The sequence below is a fragment of the Leuciscus leuciscus genome (assembly GCF_965113295.1).
Source record: "Leuciscus leuciscus genome assembly, chromosome: 2".
Lineage (NCBI taxonomy): Eukaryota > Metazoa > Chordata > Actinopteri > Cypriniformes > Leuciscidae > Leuciscus > Leuciscus leuciscus.
Window position 1 is genome coordinate 32,634,306 of NC_138726.1, and position 25,525 is coordinate 32,659,830.

The window sequence follows — 25,525 nt, forward strand, 5'->3', positions numbered from 1 at the left end:
GGCCTTCTGAAGTGAAGCCATGCGTTTGTGTAAGGAAAATACCCATTTAAAACTTTATAAAATATAATCACTAGCTTCTGCCAGACGGCCGTACGCATCGGTTTACGGTGGAAGAGTAACCCCTGACCCGACGCACAACGTAATGATGAACGTGGAAGCTCAGAGGAAAGAGCAAAACAAAGAGAAATGATGGAGGATTTCTATATAAAAGAAGAGGAGTTTCAGTTTGTTGCACAGCCCTATTTGTTTAAACCGCGAGAGCGTCTAATCTTTCGATACTCCTACATCCTATACATGCGTCAGGGGTTATTCTTGTGGCGCAAGTCGAATTGCGTAGTATGCGTATGGTCGTATGGTGGAGGCTAGTTATTTTAGATTATAAATTTATAAATATGGGTATTTTTCTTACAAAAACCCATGGTTTCGCTTCTGAAGGCCTTTATTAACCCACTGGAGCCGTGTGGAGTAATTCAGCCATTCACACCCGTTATAAAGCTTGGAAGAGCCAGGACATTTTTTAATATAACTCTGGTTGTATTCATCTGAGAGAAGAATGTCATATACACCTAGAAGGACTTGAGGGTGAGTAAATCATGGGCTAATTTTAATTTTTGGGTGAGGTAACCCTTTAATGCAATGCGAATCAACATAGCTTGATTCATAGAATTTAATAAAATAATATATTCTCACCCTGTGTTAAGAAGCAACATGAAACCACAGAAGTAATTTCAAACATGACTGACATGTATTGTGATTTAGGAGCAAAACATGATATTAAACTCATAAATTGTAGTGTTGTAGAGACGGTATGCTAAGCAAACATACTAGCTTTCCCTGTTGTCAAGAGCAATTGTTTTATTAGCCTACTAATTTTTAAAAGTCCAGGTAAGATCATTTGAATGTTTTAATTTCATAATTGAAAGCAAAGAAGGTTAAGTGTGAGAAAAATAAATAATAATAATTAAGTGGGATATGGTTAACATATTAAATTAAATTAAATTGAAAATGTGCTGGGAGCCCACTGTTGCTATAGTAACGAACTACACTTTCACATGCTTCTGATTGACAGATAAATCATGCAATCTTATTTCACTGTTGTTGAAAAGTTTGCTTCGTACATTGATTGTAACTGTATTGTTAAAGTAGGCCAGCTTTACCATTTAATTGAACTGTGTGCATGTATTTTATACACTTTTATACACATTGTTCTTGCTCTGTCCATGCAATAACTATGTCCATGTTATGAGCCGAGATTTTTATTTACTTCAACTGCTAAGTGCTCTGGTATTATCAATGGGATGACCCATTTCAGGAGGTGCCATAATTAAAATGTAAAATCAGAATATGAGCATAGCTTTACACTTACATTCTTACATTCACTAAAATATTGAAACGTTAGCGATACTGATTCAAAACACGAGCGAGCACCAGTGATCGAGTGTCAAAGCGCGGTTTGAACAGTCCGCCCCCTAGCCGAACTGGAAGTTTTGATTGGTTTTGCACCCGAGTCAGACCTGTCAGTTATTGGATGAAGCGCTTCAGACCTGTCTGTGATTGGCTGAAGCGCAGGGCTACACCGCAGTAGTTTTGAAAGTGTCTGTCAAATGTCAGCTTGTCCTGTTCAGAGCCATAGAGAGAGAGAGTTGCGACACTCTTTGATGTCGCCGCTATGGCTGTCACGTGGTTCATGTAAGCCCCAATAGTTCCAAAACGTACGCTGGCTGTCATGTTCTTCTATGGGACAGACAGCAGCGATTGCATTATTGAACGGTAAATATAAAATAAAACACACACCCAAGTACTTTTTCAGCTGTTATTGCATTATTGCATTTTGTTAATGTCAGTTTTGCATTTGGAGAAGTTTTAAGCTATATTTTTGGAGGGAAAAGCTTAGTGTTCATGTTCGCATGGGTAGTAGCACTGGCTTTAGCGGCTCTAACTTAACTTTTCCATATCATTCATCTGATGATGGACGTCTCATGATATTTATTTTAGCACAACTGGGCTGTATTAGGCTATTGATTCCCGTGATTTTGCTTATAAATTTTGATTCAGCCATTAGCCTACCTTCGTGATCACGCAAAGAGGTCTGCCGTGGCGGTCCGTTCAGAATTCGCTTAGAAGCTAGCTCACTTCATCTGATGAAAGTGGCCACCCCCAGGACCACAACGTGAAACATGATCATGTTAAGATTAAGAATATTATTTTAAGATTAAGCCATACACATTATCAAAACTATAACAGATTAAAAACGAATTTAAGCATGGCTGATACAAATGAAGGTTTTCAAATAAAATATTTTTTATTAAACAATGACAGACAACAAAAATGTGTGCTTGTGTGTGTGAACAAGAAAAACAAAAACCAGGGGCAGGTGATCCATGAAACAGACAGGACTGGTGATGGCCATAACAATCCTAAAGGTCCAGCATTGTTCTCACAAGCCGCTTCACTCAAGACAATAATAACATAATGAAAAGTTAGTATATCCCAAAAAATTAAATTAAATAAAAGTTGCTATAAAGGTGGTAGCGATTCATTACCGAACTCTTAGCTGACGAAGTCGCGCTAGCTAACTAACGTTAGCTAGCAGGCAGTGCTTGAAAATTGGTTGAAACAACCAACATAAAATAAAAATAATTACGCTGTGCATGTACAAATGAAGACCAGTATAAGCATCGCAAAGGGCCTCTGATACAATATAGACAGTTGACAATTCAAAAGAGGTCGATATTTCGGCAACTTAACTCTGGAACAACTCGACGCGCAGCAATGTAAGTGAATGGTGTCCAACGCCCAAATGACAGTGTTTGGAACTATTCCGATCTTCATATCCCGGAAGTAGGCGGTTAAAAGCGCCGCCATTATTTACAACGGAGGTCTATGGGAGTGTCGCAACTCTCTCTCTCTATGACTCTGGTCCTGTTGCTCCGTCGGCACCTCTGTCAAAGTACTTTGTACTCCTGGTGAAAAATAAATGTAGCGAAGTTGAATACTTTATTTTTATTCCACTCAAGGAAAAGTAAAAGTACCACAATTTAATTATACTCAAGAAAGTAGAAAAAAAAAATCTACTCAAGTACTGTAACGAAAGTATTTGTAATTAGTTACTTTACACCTCTTGCCCGCAGGCAGCACTCCATCATCCTGTCAAAAACACACACACACACACACACACACACACACACACACACACACACACACACACACACAGTGTCTGTGAGAAAGAGGAGCACCTTTCAAAGCTTGCTTCAGTTTGTGTGGAAAGATAATCATGTTCCTGGATCTCCTCTAACTTGACAGACTGTTCATTCTTTTTAGAGGTGTGTATGTGCGTATGAGATAATTAGCCCACGGAGACTCGTTTTCCCATTGTCCTCCCATTCAGCTTCCATCAATCAATCACAAGCAGCAGCTGAAGAAGAGGAGTTTTTGTGTGTACTTGTCAGCCATGGTTAGACGTTTTTAGACTTTTTAAATGACAATTAAGAACAGAAGTGTTTGTTGTTGGTGTTGTTGTTTTTAGATTTTGTGTTATATACATAGTGAAAGTAGCAAAATTTGTGTGTACGTGCATGTGAGTAGATGCATGCCACAATCAAATGTCTGATCTTGAAAGGTCAGACTCTTTCACTAATTCACCAGTCAGTTAGACACTGACTGGAGCCATTATGCATATTACATACAGATGCGAATGTCGGTGCCGGTGTCCGTGTCTGTGGCAGTGTCCATGCAAGTGTCCGTACCACTGCTCCACGGTCCTGGCCCACCCCTGCCATTCATAAGGCAGCTTTCTTCTCTCTTGTGCGTGCATTTTTTTTATGCAGCGGCTATTTGTGTAAGTAGCAACTAGATTCTATTTACACTGAGTGAAAATAGCAATAGATTTTATTTCCACTATATAAATATAGCAATATTTTCTTTGCAGTAAGAGTAATTAGTAGTTAGATGCTATTTATACTTATAAATAATTGGAGTGTCCGTGCTGGTGTCCGTGTCGGTGTCCACGGTCCAGGCCCGCCACTGCTCCAAGGCCCAGGCCCGCCACTGCTCCACGGTCCTGGCCCACCCCTTCTCCACGGACCAGGCCCACCACTGCTCTACGGTCCTGGCCCACCACTTCTCCACGGTCCAGGCCCACCCCTGCTCCAAGGTCCAGGCCCGCCACTGCTCCACGGTCCAGGCCCACCCCTACTCCAAAGTCCAGGCCCGCCACTGCTCCACGGTCCAGGCCCACCACTGCTCCACGGCCCTGGCCCACCACTTCTCCACGGTCCAGGCCCGCCACTGCTCCACGGTCCAGGCCCACCACTGCTCCACGGTCCTGGCCCAACACTTCTCCACGGTCCAGGCCCGCCACTGCTCCACGGTCCTGGCCCATCACTGCTCCACGGTCCTGGCCCACCACTTCTCCAAGGTCCAAGCCTGCCACTGCTCCACGGTCCAGGCTCACCCCTGCTCCAAGGTCCAGGCTCACCCCTGCTCCAAGGTCCAGGCTCACCACTTCTCCACGGTCCAGTGGAGCTCTCACTGTTGCTCTGGTCTCCGTCAACATTAGTGCTTGCACCACCTGCTGGTGAGGTCGACTACAGCAGATGGAGATTGTGCTCGGTTATCTACTGCTTTTCCTGGATGTCGATTTTGAATTTACTGTCGAATTTAAACCACTGAATTTGTGGAAGCAAATTTCCACTATATTTCCACTATATAAATATAGCAATATTTTCTTTGCAGTAAGAGTAATTAGTAGTTAGATGCTATTTATACTTATAAATAATTGGAGTGTCCGTGCTGGTGTCCGTGTCGGTGTCCACGGTCCAGGCCCGCCACTGCTCCAAGGCCCAGGCCCGCCACTGCTCCACGGTCCTGGCCCACCCCTTCTCCACGGACCAGGCCCACCACTGCTCTACGGTCCTGGCCCACCACTTCTCCACGGTCCAGGCCCACCCCTGCTCCAAGGTCCAGGCCCGCCACTGCTCCACGGTCCAGGCCCACCCCTACTCCAAAGTCCAGGCCCGCCACTGCTCCACGGTCCAGGCCCACCACTGCTCCACGGCCCTGGCCCACCACTTCTCCACGGTCCAGGCCCGCCACTGCTCCACGGTCCTGGCCCATCACTGCTCCACGGTCCTGGCCCACCACTTCTCCAAGGTCCAAGCCTGCCACTGCTCCACGGTCCAGGCTCACCCCTGCTCCAAGGTCCTGGCCCAACACTTCTCCACGGTCCAGGCCCGCCACTGCTCCACGGTCCTGGCCCATCACTGCTCCACGGTCCTGGCCCACCACTTCTCCAAGGTCCAAGCCTGCCACTGCTCCACGGTCCAGGCTCACCCCTGCTCCAAGGTCCAGGCTCACCCCTGCTCCAAGGTCCAGGCTCACCACTTCTCCACGGTCCAGTGGAGCTCTCACTGTTGCTCTGGTCTCCGTCAACATTAGTGCTTGCACCACCTGCTGGTGAGGTCGACTACAGCAGATGGAGATTGTGCTCGGTTATCTACTGCTTTTCCTGGATGTCGATTTTGAATTTACTGTCGAATTTAAACCACTGAATTTGTGGAAGCAAATTTGTAAAGCGAAATAAAATGAACCGAAAATTGCCTGTTAAATATTATAGGTTGTATCTTTTGGAAGTGAAATATGAAAGGTGAAAATGGGTTATTGAATTTCTATTAATGAAAATGTGTTTGAAATGTTCTGAATTGAAATATTCACAGCTTAAATATTCAACCATGTTGAATTTCAGCCCATAAAAATGCAAGTCCTAAAAATATAATGCATTAAAATGCAAGCATGGTTAATGCAATGCATATTTTTTTCAAGTAGTACAATTCAACAGGCTTTTTTGTTTCAAAAACATTTGGCATTATTTTACTTCCATACAGTAGACGTAGGTCACGGTGAGATGATCATGCAAAATTTCTGGCACTGTCAGAAAATTATCATAGGCTATCTTTGGTAGCAAGACAATGGCCGACATAAGACCACCGTTTAGGATCCATGACCACAGAAATCGCCACCATTGGAACGGTTCAAAAACGTACAATGTGTACCAGGCATTAAGGACTTGATTAGCTGGATCAGATTAATTTAATTAGGGTCGAAGCTAAACTTTGCAGGGCTGTGGCCCTGAGTTTTGCACCCCGATTTAAAATGTAAGTTAGTTAATATTAACCACTTCTTTGTTGATTGTTGTATAAAATATATTCCACTAGCAATCGTATTGTTGGTCGGAACATCAGCTCCGCTGTGATTACTGTGACAGTACTGTGTACAGTAATGACAGTACATTACTGTGATTTTAGCTGATGTTACAATTCTTTCTTTCTTGTATGCTTTCCAAGATGGTCTTTTACGTCCACATGTCTGGTGACGGCATTGGCACTCTAAACGTGTACATGTCTACAAACTCCAGTCGCTCACTCTTACTCAGCCTCACTGGAAATCAAGGCAACTACTGGAGCAGACAGGAAGTGCCTCTCTCATCTTCTGACAACTTCCGCATTATGTTTGAAGGCAAGGTGGGACTCAATACTCGAGTTCACATCTGCCTGGATGACATCATCTTCTCATCAGGCTGTATTCTCAGTAGCAGATTTGAGACAGGCACTACTCCCCGATTACTCCTAGGTACTATTTCACAACATTACAGTTTTTATTGTATTTTTGATCAAATAAATGCAGCCTTGATGAGCATAAGAGACTTCTTTCAAAAACATAAAAAAAAATTCTGACTCGATAGTTCAAGATTGTAAGAGAAGCATTCAGTACTGGAAACATGAACATTTTGTAATGAGCAGAATAAAATAAACATCTTTTGTTTTTATGCATTATAATATTTATCTGTGTGTGTGTCTTCACAGGATCCTGTCCACCTGGTTCTTTACAGTGTAACAATGCCAATTGTTACAAGCGAGAGCAGAAATGTGACTTTACTGATGACTGTGGAGATGGAACTGATGAGTTGGATTGTGGGACATCCTGCTCATTTGAACATGGGCGCTGTGGTTGGAATAACAGCCTAGCGGACACCTTTAGTTGGGCCCTTGGAGTCGGCTCCGTTCATATGATCAGACCTCCTCATGATCATACATTTAAGAATGAAAGTGGTAAGACTTTACTGTATACGGCTGCATATGTATAAGCAAAACTCAAGGATCTCACATGGAGGCCTAACCAAACTGCCACCCAAAGACCTTCACACCCACGTTAGAAACATTCTGTAAATAATGTGTTTACAGCTCATCTACCTGTTCAATAAGACTAAAGGTAGAAAGCAAAAATTCTGTCCTGTGTAATTACACTATTTTGATATTTTAAAACTCAGACCTCATAATTCACAGAGCATTCAAAATGCTAATTGCAGCACATCTTGCACCTGCTGCGTAGATGACTGAAATAAAGAAAAGAAACAGAAATTTATTTTTGTCGAAAGGTTTGCGCATCATCTGCATTTTTCTGGTAATTGCTGGTAGCATTGAGGATTAAGATGTATTTATTTGCTTCTACTCATCTGTTGTAAGCTCCCTGGGAGACATCAACACTTTGTAAAGGTTATCGGAGATGTGGTGATACTTGAACTAACTGCCAGTCATTTAGCGAGATAATTTGCTTTTGTTCTTTTGATGCATGAGTTCACCTGCCCTGCCCGTAGAGCCTTAATGAATAATGGTAAATGAATTTCGCTTGCTTTCATCGTCTTGGCCCAAGTTCCAAGCTTACCCCTTATAACAGTAGCTTATTGGATAAAATAAGGAAGAGTAGAAAAAGGAAGTGGTGGGAAGGTAGAGGGATGCTGAAAGAATTGTCACTGACTGTCAGGACCAAATGATTCAGCTCCTCCCGAAACTTGCATTTAGAACTTTTTTTAATAATGATACACCCAGTCTGGTAGAATGAAAATACATTTTCTAATTTCTCTTGTAAGCTGTAAAGACTTGCCAGTCTTAGACATGGTTTAAGATTTCAGAGCCCCTGTCTCTGTAATAAAGCCTCCTTTATTGATTTGGCGCCCTCCTTTACTCCATCTCAGTAAGATATCTTTATTATTCAAGTAGTTGTAAGCTTTCCATTCCTTGTATGTCCTTCCATAAGCAAGGTTTTCTAGCATCAACAGAACTATGGAGTCCCATGATCTGATGAAAGCTACAGTAAGCTGGGAAAACCATTACTGATGATGTTCAGATGCCCTTACCACATCACCCCATTTGGCAGTCCTGTTTTTTCAAGCACAATCACAGCCTTATCCCTGTTTGAGTTCGTCTGTTTGGCTTAGACTTCCATTCGGTTGTATGCCAGATTAGGTTTAGTGCATCTAAAATTATATAGGTTACATTAAAAATACTATGTCAAGGAGTAGTGTACTATTTCCAGTGAGTTGAAATACTCATACATACATGTTTTTTAGGCTGATAATGCCCACAACCCCTTGTTTAGTTTTCCTAATCAATGAATGAGATGGAGTTTTCACTATACATCAGGAGACTGAGCATGAGTTTTATGAGTCTCTTATGTTTAATTAGTTACAAGGGTGCTAAAGAGAGTTCAAGTGTGTGAAGTTTGTGCCATTAAATCTTGACACTAATGCTGGATGAAGGATTTTTTTTTTTTTTATGATATGAAAGCTTTTACATATTGTAGGTAGAGCAGCGCAACATTATTAACGTCAGTCTCTCTCTCTACACAGGCCACTTTGTATATCTGGCAGCCACTCCAGTGGGATTGAAGGGTGATAAAGCTCACATGAGAAGTTCTGTGTGGAAGGAGTCTAGTGCCAATTGTAAACTTGTCTTCTGGTACTATATTTCTGAAAAAGCCACAGGAATCATCCGTCTCTTTATTAAGGTAATTGACTAGATCTTAGAGGTAAGTCCGCACACTGACTTTTACAGCTCCAAAAACATTTATTAATAAACAGCACACTTGAGATCTTACCAGGTGGAGCAAATACACAGGGCAACTGGAATATACCACTTAAATCAGGGAATGTGTGGAGGTCTTTATACAGTAGCTCTATTTGACATAAGCTGAAATTTACGACAGCAAGTTGTCAAAACTTGAAACGTGTTCTTGCAAGACTTTTCAGTGCTGTGTTATGTGTGATTCCTAGCTGAAATAAACCATTTAGCACTTCAAGTTTATAAATGCTATGAAACATACCTCAAGGGGGTTATGAACCTTGCGTGAATCTGAGATTATGTGCAATAGATTACAGTTGCTGTAAGAAGCTAATCCATGTCAGAATAAAGATTAAAAAAAAATTAAGATTACGGGGGATCATTTATAAAAAAAAAAAAAAAAGATTTGCATGGATAAATCTTTTAATAAACACTGAAACATTCTATAAAAAAATATTAAAATAAGAATTAAATGATTAAAATAAGTATTGTAAATCTTGGTTTCATGGTAACTTTAACAAAACTTGTCTATAGATAAGAATGCATTTTTTTGCACTTTTTTAATTGCTTTTTACTATTTTCATAATATGATTTTTTTTTATTTCAACGAATTTAGTAAAATGTCTAGATTTTTACAGTATATGGAATTGAATCAGCAAATGTTGTAAGCATTTTGCCTTCTTTGTGATGGACAGACAGAAAATGAGCTTAGGGAGGTGTGGACAGAGCGGCAGATGCACAGGGAATGGAGAAGAGCGGAAGTGTCTCTGAGGAACCTGAGGAACTTTATTCTAATATTTGAAGTTGTACGAACACAAGATGTGAGTGGTGGAGCGGCTCTGGACGACCTGCAATTCATTGACTGTGCACCATGTAAGTTTTTTCCCCCATGCAAGTCAATTAAATTTATTGTCCAACCCGAAAAAATTCGAATTGTTAAATAGCTTTGAAGTGAACAAGCTGATACTGTATATCTGACTAGCTAAGCTTGCGGACATGTTCTACAGACTGGTCCATAGCAAACAAGTGAAAGCTGCAGGCGAGTTTGACTAGTTTGAGCAGTGATGCTCAGGGGGAAGCAACAATGCCTCCAGTTCTCATCTTCACATTTATTTCCCATGAGTCACTTTTGCTTCACGTTCATGCATAAGCGTGCGACCAGCACAGGGCTCTAAGGGTTGTCCTTAGCACTGCCTGATGGAAAGCAGTATCACCATTTAATTGGATAAGAATTGATTTGCTAATTCTGACAAGCCATCAGGGAACAACATGAAAGTCAGAATAAGTTCCTCTTTCGGTTTTCAGGCTTGACATTGAAATTGTCAAATTTAATCTGCATAGTGACACTTCTGAATCACAGTAATTACACTTGAGCTTGTGGATCTATTAGCGAAGAAGTGTGTAAAGCAGAGATTTCAAACCCAATCAATCTGTGTCCAGGCTTCTTTCTAAATTTTGTTGAACGTTAGTGGACTGAAGCATTTTTTAAACAAATACAATGTTTTTTATTAGAAATGACTATTCATGGCTTTATCATCTGCTTATGTGTAAACATGAGATTTGCGGGTTTTCTAAGAAACATGACCCTTTTGCATTTGTGGTTCCTCTTGGTCTTCACTAAATTCCACCATGTTTTTTTTTTTATTATTTGTTTTTTTTATGTACATTAATTCAACTAAACTACACTTACTCATAGCTGTCTGTAATGTAATAGGCAAAAACTATAAAAACTATAACAGTGTAAATAAATTAGCTCTATCAAAGCGTGAAGAATTAAGTTTCTTATAATTAAACAGGATATATTTTATCCTGAATAATCTTCCATTACTGTCATTTTATGTTTACATAATTTGAGGATATTCTTGCTAATAAGCTCTTGATGGATGATGTTTTATTGCTATTTTGAACTTGTTGAATATGGTCATGCTTGCGCATCATTTGGATTTCACATATTTTTATTGTTAGATGTCTTATGTTCAAATTTTTGTTATTAGATTACCTTTTATTTCTTTTTTTAAATTGCACTGTTTTGGATCAGTGAGACTGAAATAATTTCCTTGTGTTTCAGGGGCTGTCCATCCTGGGTCATGCCCCACTGTCACAGATTTTGTGTGTAATAATGGAGACTGTATTGAGTATCATTTGGAGTGTGATGGTAAAGCTGACTGTTCGGATGAGTCCGATGAGTTAGACTGCAGTAAGTACATTAAGTACAGTACATTAAAATTCTTGTCTATTTATTAACATTGTTTCTTGTATGGAGCTAACATCTCAACTCTGCTTTTGTTCTGTTAGTGATTGCTCCAGGAGCTTGTAATTTTGACATGCCTGGTGGCCATTGGCAGGAGACCTGTCAGCTGTCTCAGGATCCTCACGATGACTTTGACTGGGATATAGGCTATGGCAGAATGCATAATGGGACAGGACCATCAGCTGACCACAGCCCAAGTTAGTATAACCTAAACTTTACAGTGCCCTTAAATCAGCTGGGTAATATAAACTATTCAACACATATATATCACCCATGAGTAACACCATTAAAGCTTTATTTTGCTTTAAATTATTAGAAAAAAAAGTAGAATTTCCTATGAAACAAAATTGAAGCCAGCCGTTTGAATCATCTAATGAAATGCTGCATGATTTAAAAACCAAAGGGTTGGAGCTCAGAAATATCCATCACCAAAAGCCATTTTCCAGCTACTTTATCAGTGAGTGTAATTGAGTTCTGAATTTCTGCCCCTCATATACTCATGCCCTCTTCTGCTGAAAGATCAGTGTCTCTCAATGAAAGTGTTAAGTGTACATTTATTTTAATTGTGAAAATGCGTTTGTCCTCTAAAAGGTGATCGATTTACTGAACCTACTATTGATTTTTCATTCCGGACAAAGAGTCAAGGAAATTGCTGTACAGAGTGTTTCTCTGAGTAAAATGGTGGAGTCCTGCAATGAAATCTAATGTTTGCTGTTACTGTCTCAATCATAATATAATAATATAATCTCCTTTCTGACAAGATAAGAAATTGTTTCTAATATTTGTAGAGGTGTAGTGGTGTAAAAGTCTTAAAGTCGATCAGTTTTAATCTATCTCAGAACTTGATCTTCTGGTAAAAAGATTGATTTCTTTCTGGAGACGTGTGCTGGACTTCTCCAATCAATTAACCTGCTAAACCTGGTCTTTTCTTACAAATGACTGCAAGCTCACATCCAGATCTGCCTCCTAAATTTCAAAATCCAATCAACAACCAATGGATAGAACTAAATAATCCCCACCAGAACAAATCATCTGTCACTACTTGCGTTTAATCGCGACTTTAAAGTGCAGTAGAGTTATTATGTGAGACTCAGTAATGAGAACTGTATTTAGAAGTGTAATAGTGCCTATAATCAAAGGAATGTCATCCTGTTTGAATGTGTTAACAAGCTAACAGCACAAGCAAAGACAAACAAATGTGTCTCAATAAACCTAAAAAAGAACTACGTTGCTTACCAAAAAAAGTTTCACAAGTTAAATACCTCATGGTAATTGTTCACATATACTGTAGAACATTTATTATAAATTCATTTATGTAACATCTAAGTATAAAAATGTAACGTATGCCACTGTGTTTTGCTTCAATTAATTTACATATCAAAGCTATTCTAGCATGCATCCTTAATAAAGTAAATACTTAATGCTGTGAAGACAACATTGGTTTACTCTTTCAGATGGAGGAGGGGGGTACCTGTTTGTAAACTCCAGTGCCCAGACAGAAGGAGACATTGCCAGCTTAATAACCCAGCTGGAGTTTCCTGCCAGTGTCGGTATATGTCATCTGCGCTTTTGGTTCCACATGTACGGCTCACATCACATGGGTACGCTGAAGGTGAGAGAATAATGTGCTTTAACAAAAGACGTTTTTGAAAGATGTCTCTTATGCTCACCTAAGCGACATTTATTTGATAAAAAATACAGTAAAAACTGTAATATTGTAAAATAGAAAAAAATAAATGTTTTCTATTTGAATATATTTTCAAATGTAATTTATTGCTGTAATGGTAAAGCTGAATTTCCAGTATCATTACTCCAGTCTTCAGTTTCAATGAATTTCCTTCCACTGCTTTCATTTTATATTGAAAACTGAAATTTAAAGAAAAAACTGAGCTTTGAAGGCTGTGTTATGAATTCTGGGTACTTTATTGCAGGTGTATACCGTGGGCCACAGTGGAACACCCTTACTAATGTGGGCAACCTGTGGAAACCATGGAGACAGCTGGCAGTATGCTAATGTGATCTTATCAAATGCATCACCCTTCAGAGTAAGTATTCAGGCAGAAGTGGGAGCTGACCAGTGGACTGACATTGCTGTGGATGACTTCTCTTTCACTAGGCAATGTCTTGTTGGAGGTACAGAACTGCTGATTGCTTTTTATTCTCAGCTCTTCCCAAATTGAAAACTGGGTTTACCATTTTGTTTCTGTGTATGTTCAGGTCCAGTGACCCCTATCCCACAAACATGCCACATGGAGCACTTCCAGTGTTTGTATCTGTTCGAGTGTATACCACTGAGTTGGCACTGTGATGGTGAGGTGGACTGTCTTGACCACTCGGACGAGGAGATGTGTGCGAGCGTGGCTCCTGGCACTACGTCACCTCAAACAGGGTGTGAGATAGGAGAATACCGCTGCATGAACAACAGCTGTATTCCTGCACTACTGCACTGCGATTCTGTTTTAGATTGCCCAAATGGAGAAGATGAATATGGATGCCGTAAGACCCAAGCATAAATCTGTTTAAAATACATTGTAGTACATCATAGCTGTAATACAAACAGATGAAATTATCTCTCTGTGTCTCTTTAGCGGTTAAGATATGTGAAGAAGGAGAACTAGTGTGTGAGGCGACTGCAGAGTGTGTAGCGTATCAGAGTCGATGCAACAATATTGTTGACTGCCATCCTTTTAACTCTGATGAGTCCAGCTGCTATGGTAACACAAACACATTCATTCATCTAACTTTTGTATTTAAAGGGGTCATATCATTCATGTAATCTTTTTTTAAATCAGTTAATGTTTCTTATTATATTCATTTTTTGCACACACAAAAAAAAGTTTTGCTGCTACTTTAAGGCATTATAAGTTGTCATTAGTTTTTCTGTTGATATGTTGGAAATGTAAATTTGCAGAAAGTGTAGAAAGAACAGCATTTATTTGAAATGGAAATCTCTTGTAACATCTTCACTGTCCTTCTTGATCAATTGAATGTATCCTTGCTGAAAAAAGTATAATTTTTTTCCAAATCAAAAGTCTTACTGACCCCAAACTTTTTGAATGGTCGTGTATGTGATTTTGTTTTTAAGGACGTTTATTTCTGGGATTTCATTATAATAGTGTTTTCATAATCATCTGGGTGGAAAAATGATTGTGGTATGAAGTCACAAAACATTGTTCATCAGACAATGTATAAAAAGATGAAAAGAAAAATATCAGTAGTTGCTTCTCTGACTTAATTCCCTAAATGAAGGGTAAAATTTATTGCTTAAAAATTTATGAACAACATAAAGCCCATCACATTAAAGTGACTTTTTAGGAGTTACATAATATATTACTTCTCATTAAGTGGGCACTTTCTTCTGGGGACTATCCCTGCAATCATCTGATTAAAGGAGCTGTGCCCCAGGAGCACCGTGGGGGTGAAATGCCTCGGTCAAGGACACATCATTAATGAAGGCTCTCTGTAACTCTCTTGTTAAGGGTTGCCCCCAACTGTGTTGGAACCTGCACCCTTACGCTGCCAGCCCATATCTTAAACCACAATGTAATCACCCCAGATCTGCATTGATTAATAGTATGAAATGAGGTCCTTATAGGATTTTATTGTTCAGTATGATGATTATTTTATCATAAGTCAACATTATATGTGGATGTATTTTATTTTTCAGAGTGTCCCTTTGGGTACTGTCTCAATGGAGGGAGATGTGCAGTAAAGGAGAATGGACCAGTGTGCTTGTGAGTTCCCTTTCAAGGGAATGAGATGCTACATCGAGACGCTGTGGGAACGCCTCTGTGTGATTGCATCGTGAAGCACGTGTGAAATCAGTCTAATGGTGTAACGAAACGTCATAGGCAGTCATCAACCAGGAAACTATAAACCATAAATGGAAGCGCTCTATGTATACACTCACCTAAAGGATTATTAGGAACACCATACTAATACTGTGTTTGACCCCCTTTCGCCTTCAGAACTGCCTTAATTCTACGTGGCATTGATTCAACAAGGTGCTGAAAGCATTCTTTAGAAATGTTGGCCCATATTGATAGGATAGCATCTTGCAGTTGATGGAGATTTGTGGGATTCACATCCAGGGCACGAAGCTCCCGTTCCACCACATCCCAAAGATGCTCTATTGGATTGAGATCTGGTGACTGTGGGGGCCATTTTAGTACAGTGAACTCATTGTCATGTTCAAGAAACCAATTTGAAATGATTCGAGCTTTGTGACATGGTGCATTATCCTGCTGGAAGTAGCCATCAGAGGATGGGTACATGGTGGTCATAAAGGGATGGACATGGTCAGAAACAATGCTCAGGTAGGCCGTGGCATTTAAACGATGCCCAATTGGCACTAAGGGGCCTAAAGTGTGCCAAGAAAACATCCCCCACACCATTACACCACCACCACCAGCCTGCACAGTGGTAACAAGGCATGATGGATCCATGTTCTCATTCTGTTTACGCCAAATTCTGACTCTACCATCTGAATGTCTCAACAGAAATCGAGACTCATCAGACCAGGCAACATTTTTCCAGTCTTCAACCGTCCAATTTTGGTGAGCTCGTGCAAATTGTAGCCTCTTTTTCCTATTTGTAGTGGAGATGAGTGGTACCCCGGTGGGGTCTTCTGCTGTTGTAGCCCATCCGCCTCAAGGTTGTGCGTGTTGTGGCTTCACAAATGCTTTGCTGCATACCTTGGTTGTAACGAGTGGTTATTTCAGTCAAAGTTGCTCTTCTATCAGCTTGAATCAGTCGGCCCATTCTCCTCTGACCTCTAGCATCAACAAGGCATTTTCGCCCACAGGACTGCCGCATACTGGATGTTTTTCCCTTTTCACACCATTCTTTGTAAACCCTAGAAATGGTTGTGCGTGAAAATCCCAGTAACTGAGCAGATTGTGAAATACTCAGACCGGCCCGTCTGGCACCAACAACCATGCCATGCTCAAAATTGCTTAAATCACCTTTCTTTCCCATTCTGACATTCAGTTTGGAGTTCAGGAGATTGTCTTGACCAGGACCACACCCCTAAATGCATTGAAGCAACTGCCATGTGATTGGTTGATTAGATAATTGCATTAATGAGAAATTGAACAGGTGTTCCTATATATATATATATATATATATATATATATATATATATATATATATATATATATATATATATATATATATATAATGGCGAGCAAACAACAGTTCAAACCATGTGCTCGTCCCTGCCCTCTTTTTATCACGGGTGGGGATACACACGACCTGTGCATTGTTTGTATGGTAGTTGAGCATGCCGAATCAGCCCTTGAGGGGTCTGATTGTGAGCATTGCGAGCGACGAGGGCGCTTCGGCATGCGTTCCTCGTTGTTCTTTTTCCGACCTCCACACCAAGGTGTCGAAGACAGGTGAAAGAAACCTGTATCTTATCGTGTTTTCAGCCCCCAGACCTCTAATTATTCAAACATCATGGGGCTGAAACACTATGGCTATAGGGGATGCCCAGGGCTGAACCTTGTGAGCTATCTCTCCCCTGAGTCAACATAGTCCATTAAATCCCAGACGCTATCCACCAAGCCATTAAAAGCTACTTCAGTGCTGGTAGGTAAGGCGTATTCGGCCACACGTTGTCAATACTGCAGACATACCAGGCTGCCCTGCTAAGAGAAATTGATGAGGGCGAGGAAGTAAGCATTGACGCCATTAGAGAACTGCGTCGGACTACAGATTTATCTCTCCGGGCCACCAAGGAGATGGCCAATTTAGTCGGCCGCACTATGGCAGCCCTGGTGGCCATAGAGAGATACCTGTGATTAAATCTGTCAGGAATAAAAGAAAAATATAAGAGTTTTCTTCGGAATGCCCCGCTTTCCCCTCCTGGCCTCTTTGGCGATGCTGTCACCTCAGTCGTCAACAGGTTTCAGGAGTCAAAGAAACAGGCGGCGGCGTTCCAGATGTTTATTTCTCTCCACCCTTGCGTCTCTGAGGCTGCTGGGCTACAAGCTGCTCTCATCGAGCGCAGAAAAAGCAGAGCATTGCCCCCCACAAAAACACTGGGGGTCGGGGCGTCGCTCGCAGCCGAAGCCTACAAAGAATAAAGCGGATCTGAGGACCGTTATTGTCTCTAGGAAGACTTCAGTGAAGAAGTCTACTAAGGGTAGTACCCTCAGGGGTAGTGGTCAACACCTCATTATAAGGTGCCCATTTTCCCTCTGTGCCCTCAGGGGGCTGGTCTGCCAACCCCGCCACCTTGTGTGTTTCGGGGTGCAGCTGTCTCCAGTGATACTCTGAGGAGGTTCGCAGAGAAGTCAATTTGGCCATTCCATACAGGTTCGTTACTTCAAGTAACAACAGAGGCCAGTCTTGAGAGACTGGTTCCTTTCGTAGAATTTCTGGCAGCATGGAAACTACTTATATCTCAAAATATATTTATATTTATATCTCAATGGGTCCTGCTGACGGTAGAAAAGGGTTACAGAATTCAGTTCTGGTCTTGCCCGCCCAGGTTCAAAAGGGTTCTACCCACAGTGGTAGACGCCAAGCAGGCTCTAGTCATGGAGCAAGAAGTAAAGGCTCTGCTGGACAAGGCGACCATAGAGCATGTTCCTCCTCCCAGCAGAGAATCCGGGTTTTACAGCCAGTAGTTTATGGTTCCAAAAAAGGATGGGAGGTTGCGTCCTATCTTAGATCTGCGCCATCTAAATCGTTCTGTAAAGAAGCTCAAATTCAAGATACTCACTTTAAAGCAAATCGTGTCACAAATCAGGTCTGAGGACTGGTTTGTCACGATAGATCTCAAGGACCCATACTTCCACGTCTTCATCCTACCACACACAGGAAGTTCCTGAGGTTCGCTTTCGGGGGCGAAGCGTACCGATATCGAGTTCTTCCTTTTTGGCCTAGCTTTATCACCCCGCACGTTCACGAAATGCGTGGATACAGCTCTAGCACTCCAGGGCATTCGCGTGTTGAATTACATTGATGACTGGTTGATTCCAGCTCAATCAGATCACATGGAAGTTCAGCATCGCCCATATGAGGAAGTTGGGGTTAAGGCTCAACGTCAAGAAAAGTGTGCTTCTTCCAGCTCAGAGAACCACTTTTCTAGACGTGGTTTGGGATTCGATGACGATGCAGGCACGTCTCTCTCCTACTCCTATCGCTTCTATTCTCTCAGCTTCAAACAGTTTCAAGGACTGTTGGGTCTCATGGCAGCTGCGTCCAACGTGATACCTTTTGGCTTGCTGTACATGAGGCCTCTGTAGTGGTGGCACAAAACCAAGGGGTTCTCCCTGAGGGGAAACCCGCTTTGCATGATCAGGGTCATGCGGCTATGTCTACGTGCCTTGGTTATGTGGAAAAAAATTTGGTTTCCTTCCCAAGGCCCTGTGTTGGGGGCTTCTTGTCGTCAGGTAACGCTAACAATGGATATAACCCTCATGGGCTGGGGGGCGATCATGAGTGGTCGCTCGGCTCAAGGTCTGTGTTTCTAGCACTCAAACACTTCCTCCCAGCCGGCCTGGGATTTGACCATTGTAATGGAAGGCCAGGAGGTTCCTGGAGGTTCCAGAAAATTTCCTAAATCTTAAGACTGTTTTCCTCCTTGCTATTTCGTCTCTTAAAAGAATTGAAGACTTACAGGCCTTGTCGGTAGCTCCTTCGTGCCTAGAATTTGCACCGGGAATGGTGAAAGCCTTTCTTCACCCTAGGCAGGGTAATATGCCTATGGTCCCCACTAATATCGCAGGGCCTATTGTGCTGCAGGCCTTCTTTCCTCCACCCTTTTAAACATCAGAACAAGAGAAACCTTCTGTGCCCAGTCAGGGCATTAGATACATTGCCTACGTCCACAGAGCTGCGCTGTGGCAAAAGTCAGAACAGTTATTTGTCTGATTTGGGTCAAAGGGTGCCCAGCATCTAAGCAGAAGATGAGTAACTAGGTATTCGAGGCTATCTCACTTGCTTACGAGTCGGCTGGTCAGCCTTCACGTATGGCTGTTCGGGCCCACTCCACTCTGTGATGCTGAAGATGGAACGCTGCGTTCGCCCTGCCATACTCCCTGCATGCCTGTGATCGACTTGCTTCAGCCTATCAGAAGTTAGCACTGTTTGTTCCAGGTATGCTTTATAGCTTCCTGGTTAATGACGTCACCCGCCTATGACGTTCCGTCACGCCATTGGACTGATTTCACACATGCTTCACGATGCAGTCACGCAGAGGCGTTCCTACAGCGCCTCGACGCAGCATCTTGTTCCCTCTTCAAAGTACCAGGGTTACAGTCATGACCTTAGACGTTCCTCAAGCACAAAAATGCACACACATAAATAAATATATGCAACAGAAGTGGATCCCAAAAGATTAATAATGAAATACAAAGTTTTTCAAAAGGAATAGTGTATTTGGTACCACTTTATATTAAGTGTCTTTAACTACAGTACTGACATTTAAATTAATCATTTGATACAATTCTCTCATGCATGTTTATACATTGTACTTCTATTTAATTTAATTTAATTACACTGTTGATGCTTTCCTTTACACCTTAACCCACCCTTAAACCCAACCATGCCACCAAACCTGTCCCTAACCTTACATGCATCCCACCTCAATAGCAGCTAACATGTTTTGCAATACAACACAATAAATACATTGCACATCATTTTATCTTAGTAATCACTCCTTTTGTACTCATGCCTATTAACATTATATTGAAATGTATTATAGCTGGTAATACAAATTCATGAAACATATAGGTTCGTTATGGAGGTAAAATATGATTTTTGTTGGACTACAGAAAGTCTTTGCTAAACGTCTTTGTAATTGTGGTTTAAAAAAACCTAAAATCTCCTTTCAGTTTTACCTGGGGTGAAAAAATCCCCACCTTCACCTGTCGGTCATGGTCAGGTAGATGACAAGACTCTGTTGGAGATCTTTCATTGAATTATTCATGCTGTTCTACTGTGCAAGCCGAATATCACATTGAAATGTGAGCGAGTTATACAAAGAGTATCAGCACCCTGGCCCTCAGTTTAAACATGTACTTTTCAGTGGACTGCCAAAGCATGCTTTCTGTAATTACTGTTCCTTGTGCCAAGAAACACAATCTTTCTTCGTTTGAATCAACCCCCCTAAGTCTCAAATGTTTCTCTCTCCTTGTCTTTCTTTTTGAAATGGTGTATGTCATCGCTAATTACGAGAATTATTTAAGTTGCTTGTTCACAGACACAAGTGTATCTGTGTGCATGAGGTTGATTTCAGAATAGCTTAAGGACTATTCCTTATGTGAAAAGATCTTCCCCATAGGCAAGAAAAGGAAAATAAAACACAGGGAGAAAGTAAAAGATAGGAAGGGACAAAAAGAGAATGTGTGTCTTTTTCTTTTTTCAGGAGCCAAGGGAAGGCTGTTGCTGATATTAAGCTCATGTGGATGTCTCCAAGCAAATTTTCATGCAATTATTTATTAAATTTTCTTTTGGAAAGTTGATGAGCCAACATTCCCTTTTGAATCATCTCTGCCATTCAAAGTCTGTGTGTGCGTGTTTGTGCAATAATGATGTTTTTCTGTCTTTCTCTAGTTGTCCATCACAGTGGATTGGGAATCGTTGCCAAGAAAAATCATTTACTCCCACAACATCTGTGATACCGGATAGTAAACTAGGTAATTGGATGGGTGAGTATACCTATGCAGTTATTTGAATGTAAATGTACTTTTTCCCATGCAGATAATCAACTATGTGTGTATATATATATATATATATATACACAATAATATGTGTCATTTTGAACTCTGCAGCTGTCAGTGTTGGACTAAGTGTAATTGTGATCCTGGTAGTCATTGCAACTGGAGTCATTTTGTTCTGGTTATTTCAAAAGAGACATTCACAAAAGTAAGTCCATTCACATTAAGATGAACTCTACATAATTAGAAAGTGTCTGTATATATGTGTTGGTATTGACTGCTTTTTTCTTGACTGAAAAGAGACTCCAGTCTTATTGCTGATGAAGAGTTGGATAGCTCAAATTTTGACTTGCTGAAAAAGGTCAGTCATATACATTAATATTTAAATTTCATGATCAAATTGATTTCTCTGACAGCTTATATCTTGCAATTGTGTGTTTGTTTATTAATAGAGATCTTAATTTTCACTGCCTTGTTTTATATGTTGGATTTATCTCCTTACATTCCCTAGACACTCTTTTTCCATTTTCTTTTTTTTCCCACTTATTGCCTGTTTTCCACTTTGGAGCGAACAGTGTTAGTCAGTAATTTGAACCGCTCTGCAGGTGTGAGAGAGAGTTCTGTCACGCTGTTGATGGGAAATATTGACCCGCAAGCCTAAGTTTGTGTGTTTGTGTTGGTGTGAGCTTGTGTGCATTTAACACTCAGTGCTAAACTCGCTGTATTCTGCATGCGACATGCAGTAATTTCCACTCTCCTGTGCAGTGAGCCCCGGTGTTCGGTTTTGTCATTCTAGTCACTTATTACACTTATGTAATGTAATTGGAATTTATTTTGCTTGAAATTTGACTGTGAACTTCGAAGACGCTATATACTAATTAAACTATTATTATTGTTTTTCCTATAACTGACATTTTATTAAAGGGGTCATATAAAAATAAAATTTTGTTTGGTTTAATGCAATGTGTTTACGCAGTTTTAGGTTAAAAAAAGTCATTATTTTACACATACCGTACATTATTGTTGCTCCTCTATGCCCTGCCTTATTGAAACGCGTCGATTTTTACAAAGTTCCTCGTTCTGAAAAGCGCAGTGTGCTCTGATTGGCCAGCGATCCAGTGCATTGTGATTGGCCCGAATAAACGGAAATGTCACACCCCTTACCATATTTTGAACAGCAGCTCCATCAATAGCAAAGCAATAATGACAGGTGATAATGTCAATTCGAGCCTGAATCTGATCCAAAAAATGCAGATGACCAAGCTAATCGATCAACTTTGCCAGCACGTCTGGACCAGATAGTATCAGATTGGTAAGGTTTTATTTCATTGGGGACATAATTATTGATTATAATGACTAAATACTGTCTTTTTACGTGTCGCACTACGGATGGAGAACACTATGTAAACATAAAACCATGTCTGCATTTGTGATCGTAGAAACAACATACAAGCGTGACTATTATATGCTCAAAACTCGCGTTTGAATAGTCAGTAGCAAATTATTAAAATATGAAAACATACTTACAGACTGTGTCTGTGAGTCAGAAGCGCCAGACTGTACTTGCAAAGATTGCCCCACTTTTTAGAATCAGCCTTTGTGCACAGCCGGCCTTGTACTCTCCCAGGTTCGGGAAATAGTCCTCCGAAAAATGCACCGCACACAGTCGAATATTTTGGTTGAACTGTTCTGGAACAGTGTTGTAAATAAAGCTTAACCACTGTTTTCTAATTATGTCCTCTTGAAAAGCCAAACAAAGTAGTTTGGCTTTCGCAACGAAAAACAGCGTCTCCACGACATGGCGTGTCGGCGGCAACAATTATACAGCGAGAATAAAAGTTACACCTTCTTTCTTTGCGTATACTATACATTTGGGTGGTGTTATGAAAGTCTGCCCCCACAAACTGACGTAGATTTGTGGGGGCGTGTTTGAATGAAGCGTTTTAGGAAGGCGTGGCTGAGCCTTAATTTTGACTCCGACAATCTCTTTGCGTTTGAGACTTTGAGCTTTGTAACTCTGCAGATCTTATACATGCACAAACAGCTGCATAACACACTAAAGAAAAAGGAAAACAAGAAATCGCATCATATGACCCCTTTAAGTTAACTTGCTAATTCTTGTTCCAGCTGCCCTCCCTTGACATTAGACCAAGGTGGCCTGTACATCCTCAACTAAACATCAGCGTTTACCCATGGAAAGATGATCCAAAGGTATGAAACTCCAGTTGTCATAATTAACATAGTGACTGACCATTCAGTTTAACTCCAAAAACAATTTAACTTTTAAATGGCTCTGCACTCAATTTTACTGGCAGCAGCTATAGTTTTGATATGCCGTGATATGACTTGGGATCGGAGGACGAGGACCTTTAATAATACGAGTAATACCTTTAATCTTCTGCTTAAGTAATAAATAAAAATAAGGTACCAGAGAAGAAAAGGCAGCTGAGGAAAAATGTATATCATAATGTCTCATCATAATGATGGGATGCAATTGCTGGCTTTGTGTAAATGTACTATAAGTATAATCAGTGCTTTTCATTTGTACATCTGGGCCTGTCTTTGCTTGTGTGTGCTATTCAGGTCTCCAGCTCAAAGGAAAGCAAGCTCTCTTTCTCCAACCCACTCTACAAGTGCCCAAACAGTTCTGAAGCTTGAAGAAAACAGACACGCGAACTCTGGCCGTCATGTCCCTATAGATTTAAAGTGCTTTCCACTTCATTTGAGCCTCCCTGACAACATGGCTGTACTTGCTTAGGGTATATAGGTTTGTTTTTTTACACAAACTCATGGAAGGAAAAGTGCAAACACAAACAAGTTCCAAGCAGAATGAGCAGTTGAACTTTATCAGTCATAAAAAGTTTCTCATAAGAATCTGACATAACTCATTCCACATGTTGTTAAGTCTCTATGAGGCGCTGAAATTACATTTCCATCTTATTTTACAAGAGCCAACACTTTATGTCAGTGCCTGCTTTAACATGTGCTGATAGATGCCTATGAAGGTCCAACAGCAACAGATACATAACCATGGCAAAGTCAAATGTTCATGTTCAGCTACAAAAAAATGTATTTCTGTGATTTGAAAGTCAATTTATGTTTGTTTTTTAACACCATGTTTTTTGTTTCAGTGAAAATGCCAAACAATATCTTTCAGAAAATAAAGGGAAAGCTAAGAAAATCATATCTTTATTAAAATTAAATATTTAAGATGACCACAATATAACATTAATCCGGGAAGTTTTATCAAATCTAATATGGACTCAGGGTGCCATTTCAGAGATTGTTTTGCTTTTAGCCTGCTCTCCTTCCAGATCTCTGTGGTTTTGAGAATATTGTATTTTCATTACTTCAAATGTGCGTTCAATCACCACTTGATCTCCTTTTTGGATTCAGGCAGACCACATTTTGACAGATAATAAAATTGAAAACTATAATGATACCAAAACATGAACAAAGACAAGTGAAATAGTAGGCTAAACTGTGCTGATGCAGTGTTTAAGTGAAAAGGAAAATTATCTGGGTACCAGAAAACTGTAACAAAAGCTGTAAAATGTATGAACTCGGTTGAAATATGGAATTTTTCAGTGCTATAAACTGTTATATTGTGGTGTTTTTAATCCTGCAAACTTATTCCTTTTATTTCTGGTTCTTTTTTTTACCAGTACTCAAAACAAATGCTTTGATTTATCATAGCAAGTACAAAGCATGAAATGAAACATGATGATTTTAAAAAGTGTACAAGTCATTGCTCAGACTGTTGCACAATGTGACTGCTCAAAGATGGGATCTATGGGAGATTATGGATCTATTAAAAACATACAAAAGGGATTTCTGAAATGTGCTGCACATTACATTTAAGCTTGAACTTTTACAAACTATTAGACATTTTTAGTGTCAGCTAATAAAGGCACAATCAACCATTCTTTATGATCTAAAAAACTTTGTAATTTTCATAATCTGATTGGAGGTTACACTTTAGAAAATGTCTAAAAGACTATAATTATGATAATGAAAATATACCATTGGACTTCTGTTGTTATTCAACATGTAGGACAATGTTGACGTCAGTATAACTACAGTCAATATAGAATCACTATATTGACTTTCACTCCTTTCTGCCACCAATTTGGTTACTGCAAATAAAACAACTCCTTGTATCCTCTAAAACTACAGCTTTTATCTTGTTGTTTTTTTATTCGTTTTGGTAGTGAAATATTTTGTTTTCCAAACTGGAACTTCCCTGTCCTGGGGCCTGTTTCAATAAGGAGTTTCAACCAACTCTGAGTTAAAACTTGAACTCTGAGTTGATTTACCCTGAGATGGGAAACTCTGAGTTTTCGGTTTCAGAACAGCTGAATTGAGTTAGTTTAATCTACTCTGAGTAGGTTGACTCTGAGTTAAGTGCGTGCACCATGACAATGAAAAGCCATGATCAATGGAGCTCCGAAATTACGATTCACCATGGCAACAGCACCCAAAAAAAAGACGTCTGCATACTTCCGAGTCAACACACAAGTATAATTCTCAATCACTGTTATATTATCAGGTGAAAACTGACAGAAATGTAAGTTATTGAACTAATACTCATTTTCATGGTATCTAAAAGAAACCATAATTTACATTTATGCATTTGGCAGACGCTTTTATCCAAAGCGACTTCGAACCCACAACCTTGCGTTGTTAACGCAATGCTCTTACCACTGAGCTAC

The 25,525-nt window shown here is 40.3% G+C and overlaps 1 protein-coding gene across 1 annotated transcript in view; it reads left to right on the forward strand.

The window, feature by feature from the left end:
- Nucleotides 1-24,986, forward strand: part of malrd1 (MAM and LDL receptor class A domain containing 1) — a 57,332-nt gene extending 32,346 nt beyond the window's left edge. The window contains exons 19-34 of the mRNA XM_082162110.1: nt 6,342-6,627; nt 6,861-7,106; nt 8,684-8,841; nt 9,590-9,767; nt 10,963-11,091; nt 11,190-11,342; nt 12,600-12,757; nt 13,077-13,278; nt 13,363-13,641; nt 13,734-13,859; nt 14,813-14,879; nt 20,710-20,804; nt 20,928-21,021; nt 21,114-21,174; nt 22,941-23,024; nt 23,397-24,986. Coding sequence (XP_082018236.1) covers nt 6,342-6,627; nt 6,861-7,106; nt 8,684-8,841; nt 9,590-9,767; nt 10,963-11,091; nt 11,190-11,342; nt 12,600-12,757; nt 13,077-13,278; nt 13,363-13,641; nt 13,734-13,859; nt 14,813-14,879; nt 20,710-20,804; nt 20,928-21,021; nt 21,114-21,174; nt 22,941-23,024; nt 23,397-23,471 — 2,391 coding nt within the window. The 3' untranslated portion in view covers nt 23,472-24,986. The remainder of the gene's footprint in view (nt 1-6,341; nt 6,628-6,860; nt 7,107-8,683; nt 8,842-9,589; nt 9,768-10,962; nt 11,092-11,189; nt 11,343-12,599; nt 12,758-13,076; nt 13,279-13,362; nt 13,642-13,733; nt 13,860-14,812; nt 14,880-20,709; nt 20,805-20,927; nt 21,022-21,113; nt 21,175-22,940; nt 23,025-23,396) is intronic.
- Nucleotides 24,987-25,525: the final 539 nt, after the last annotated feature.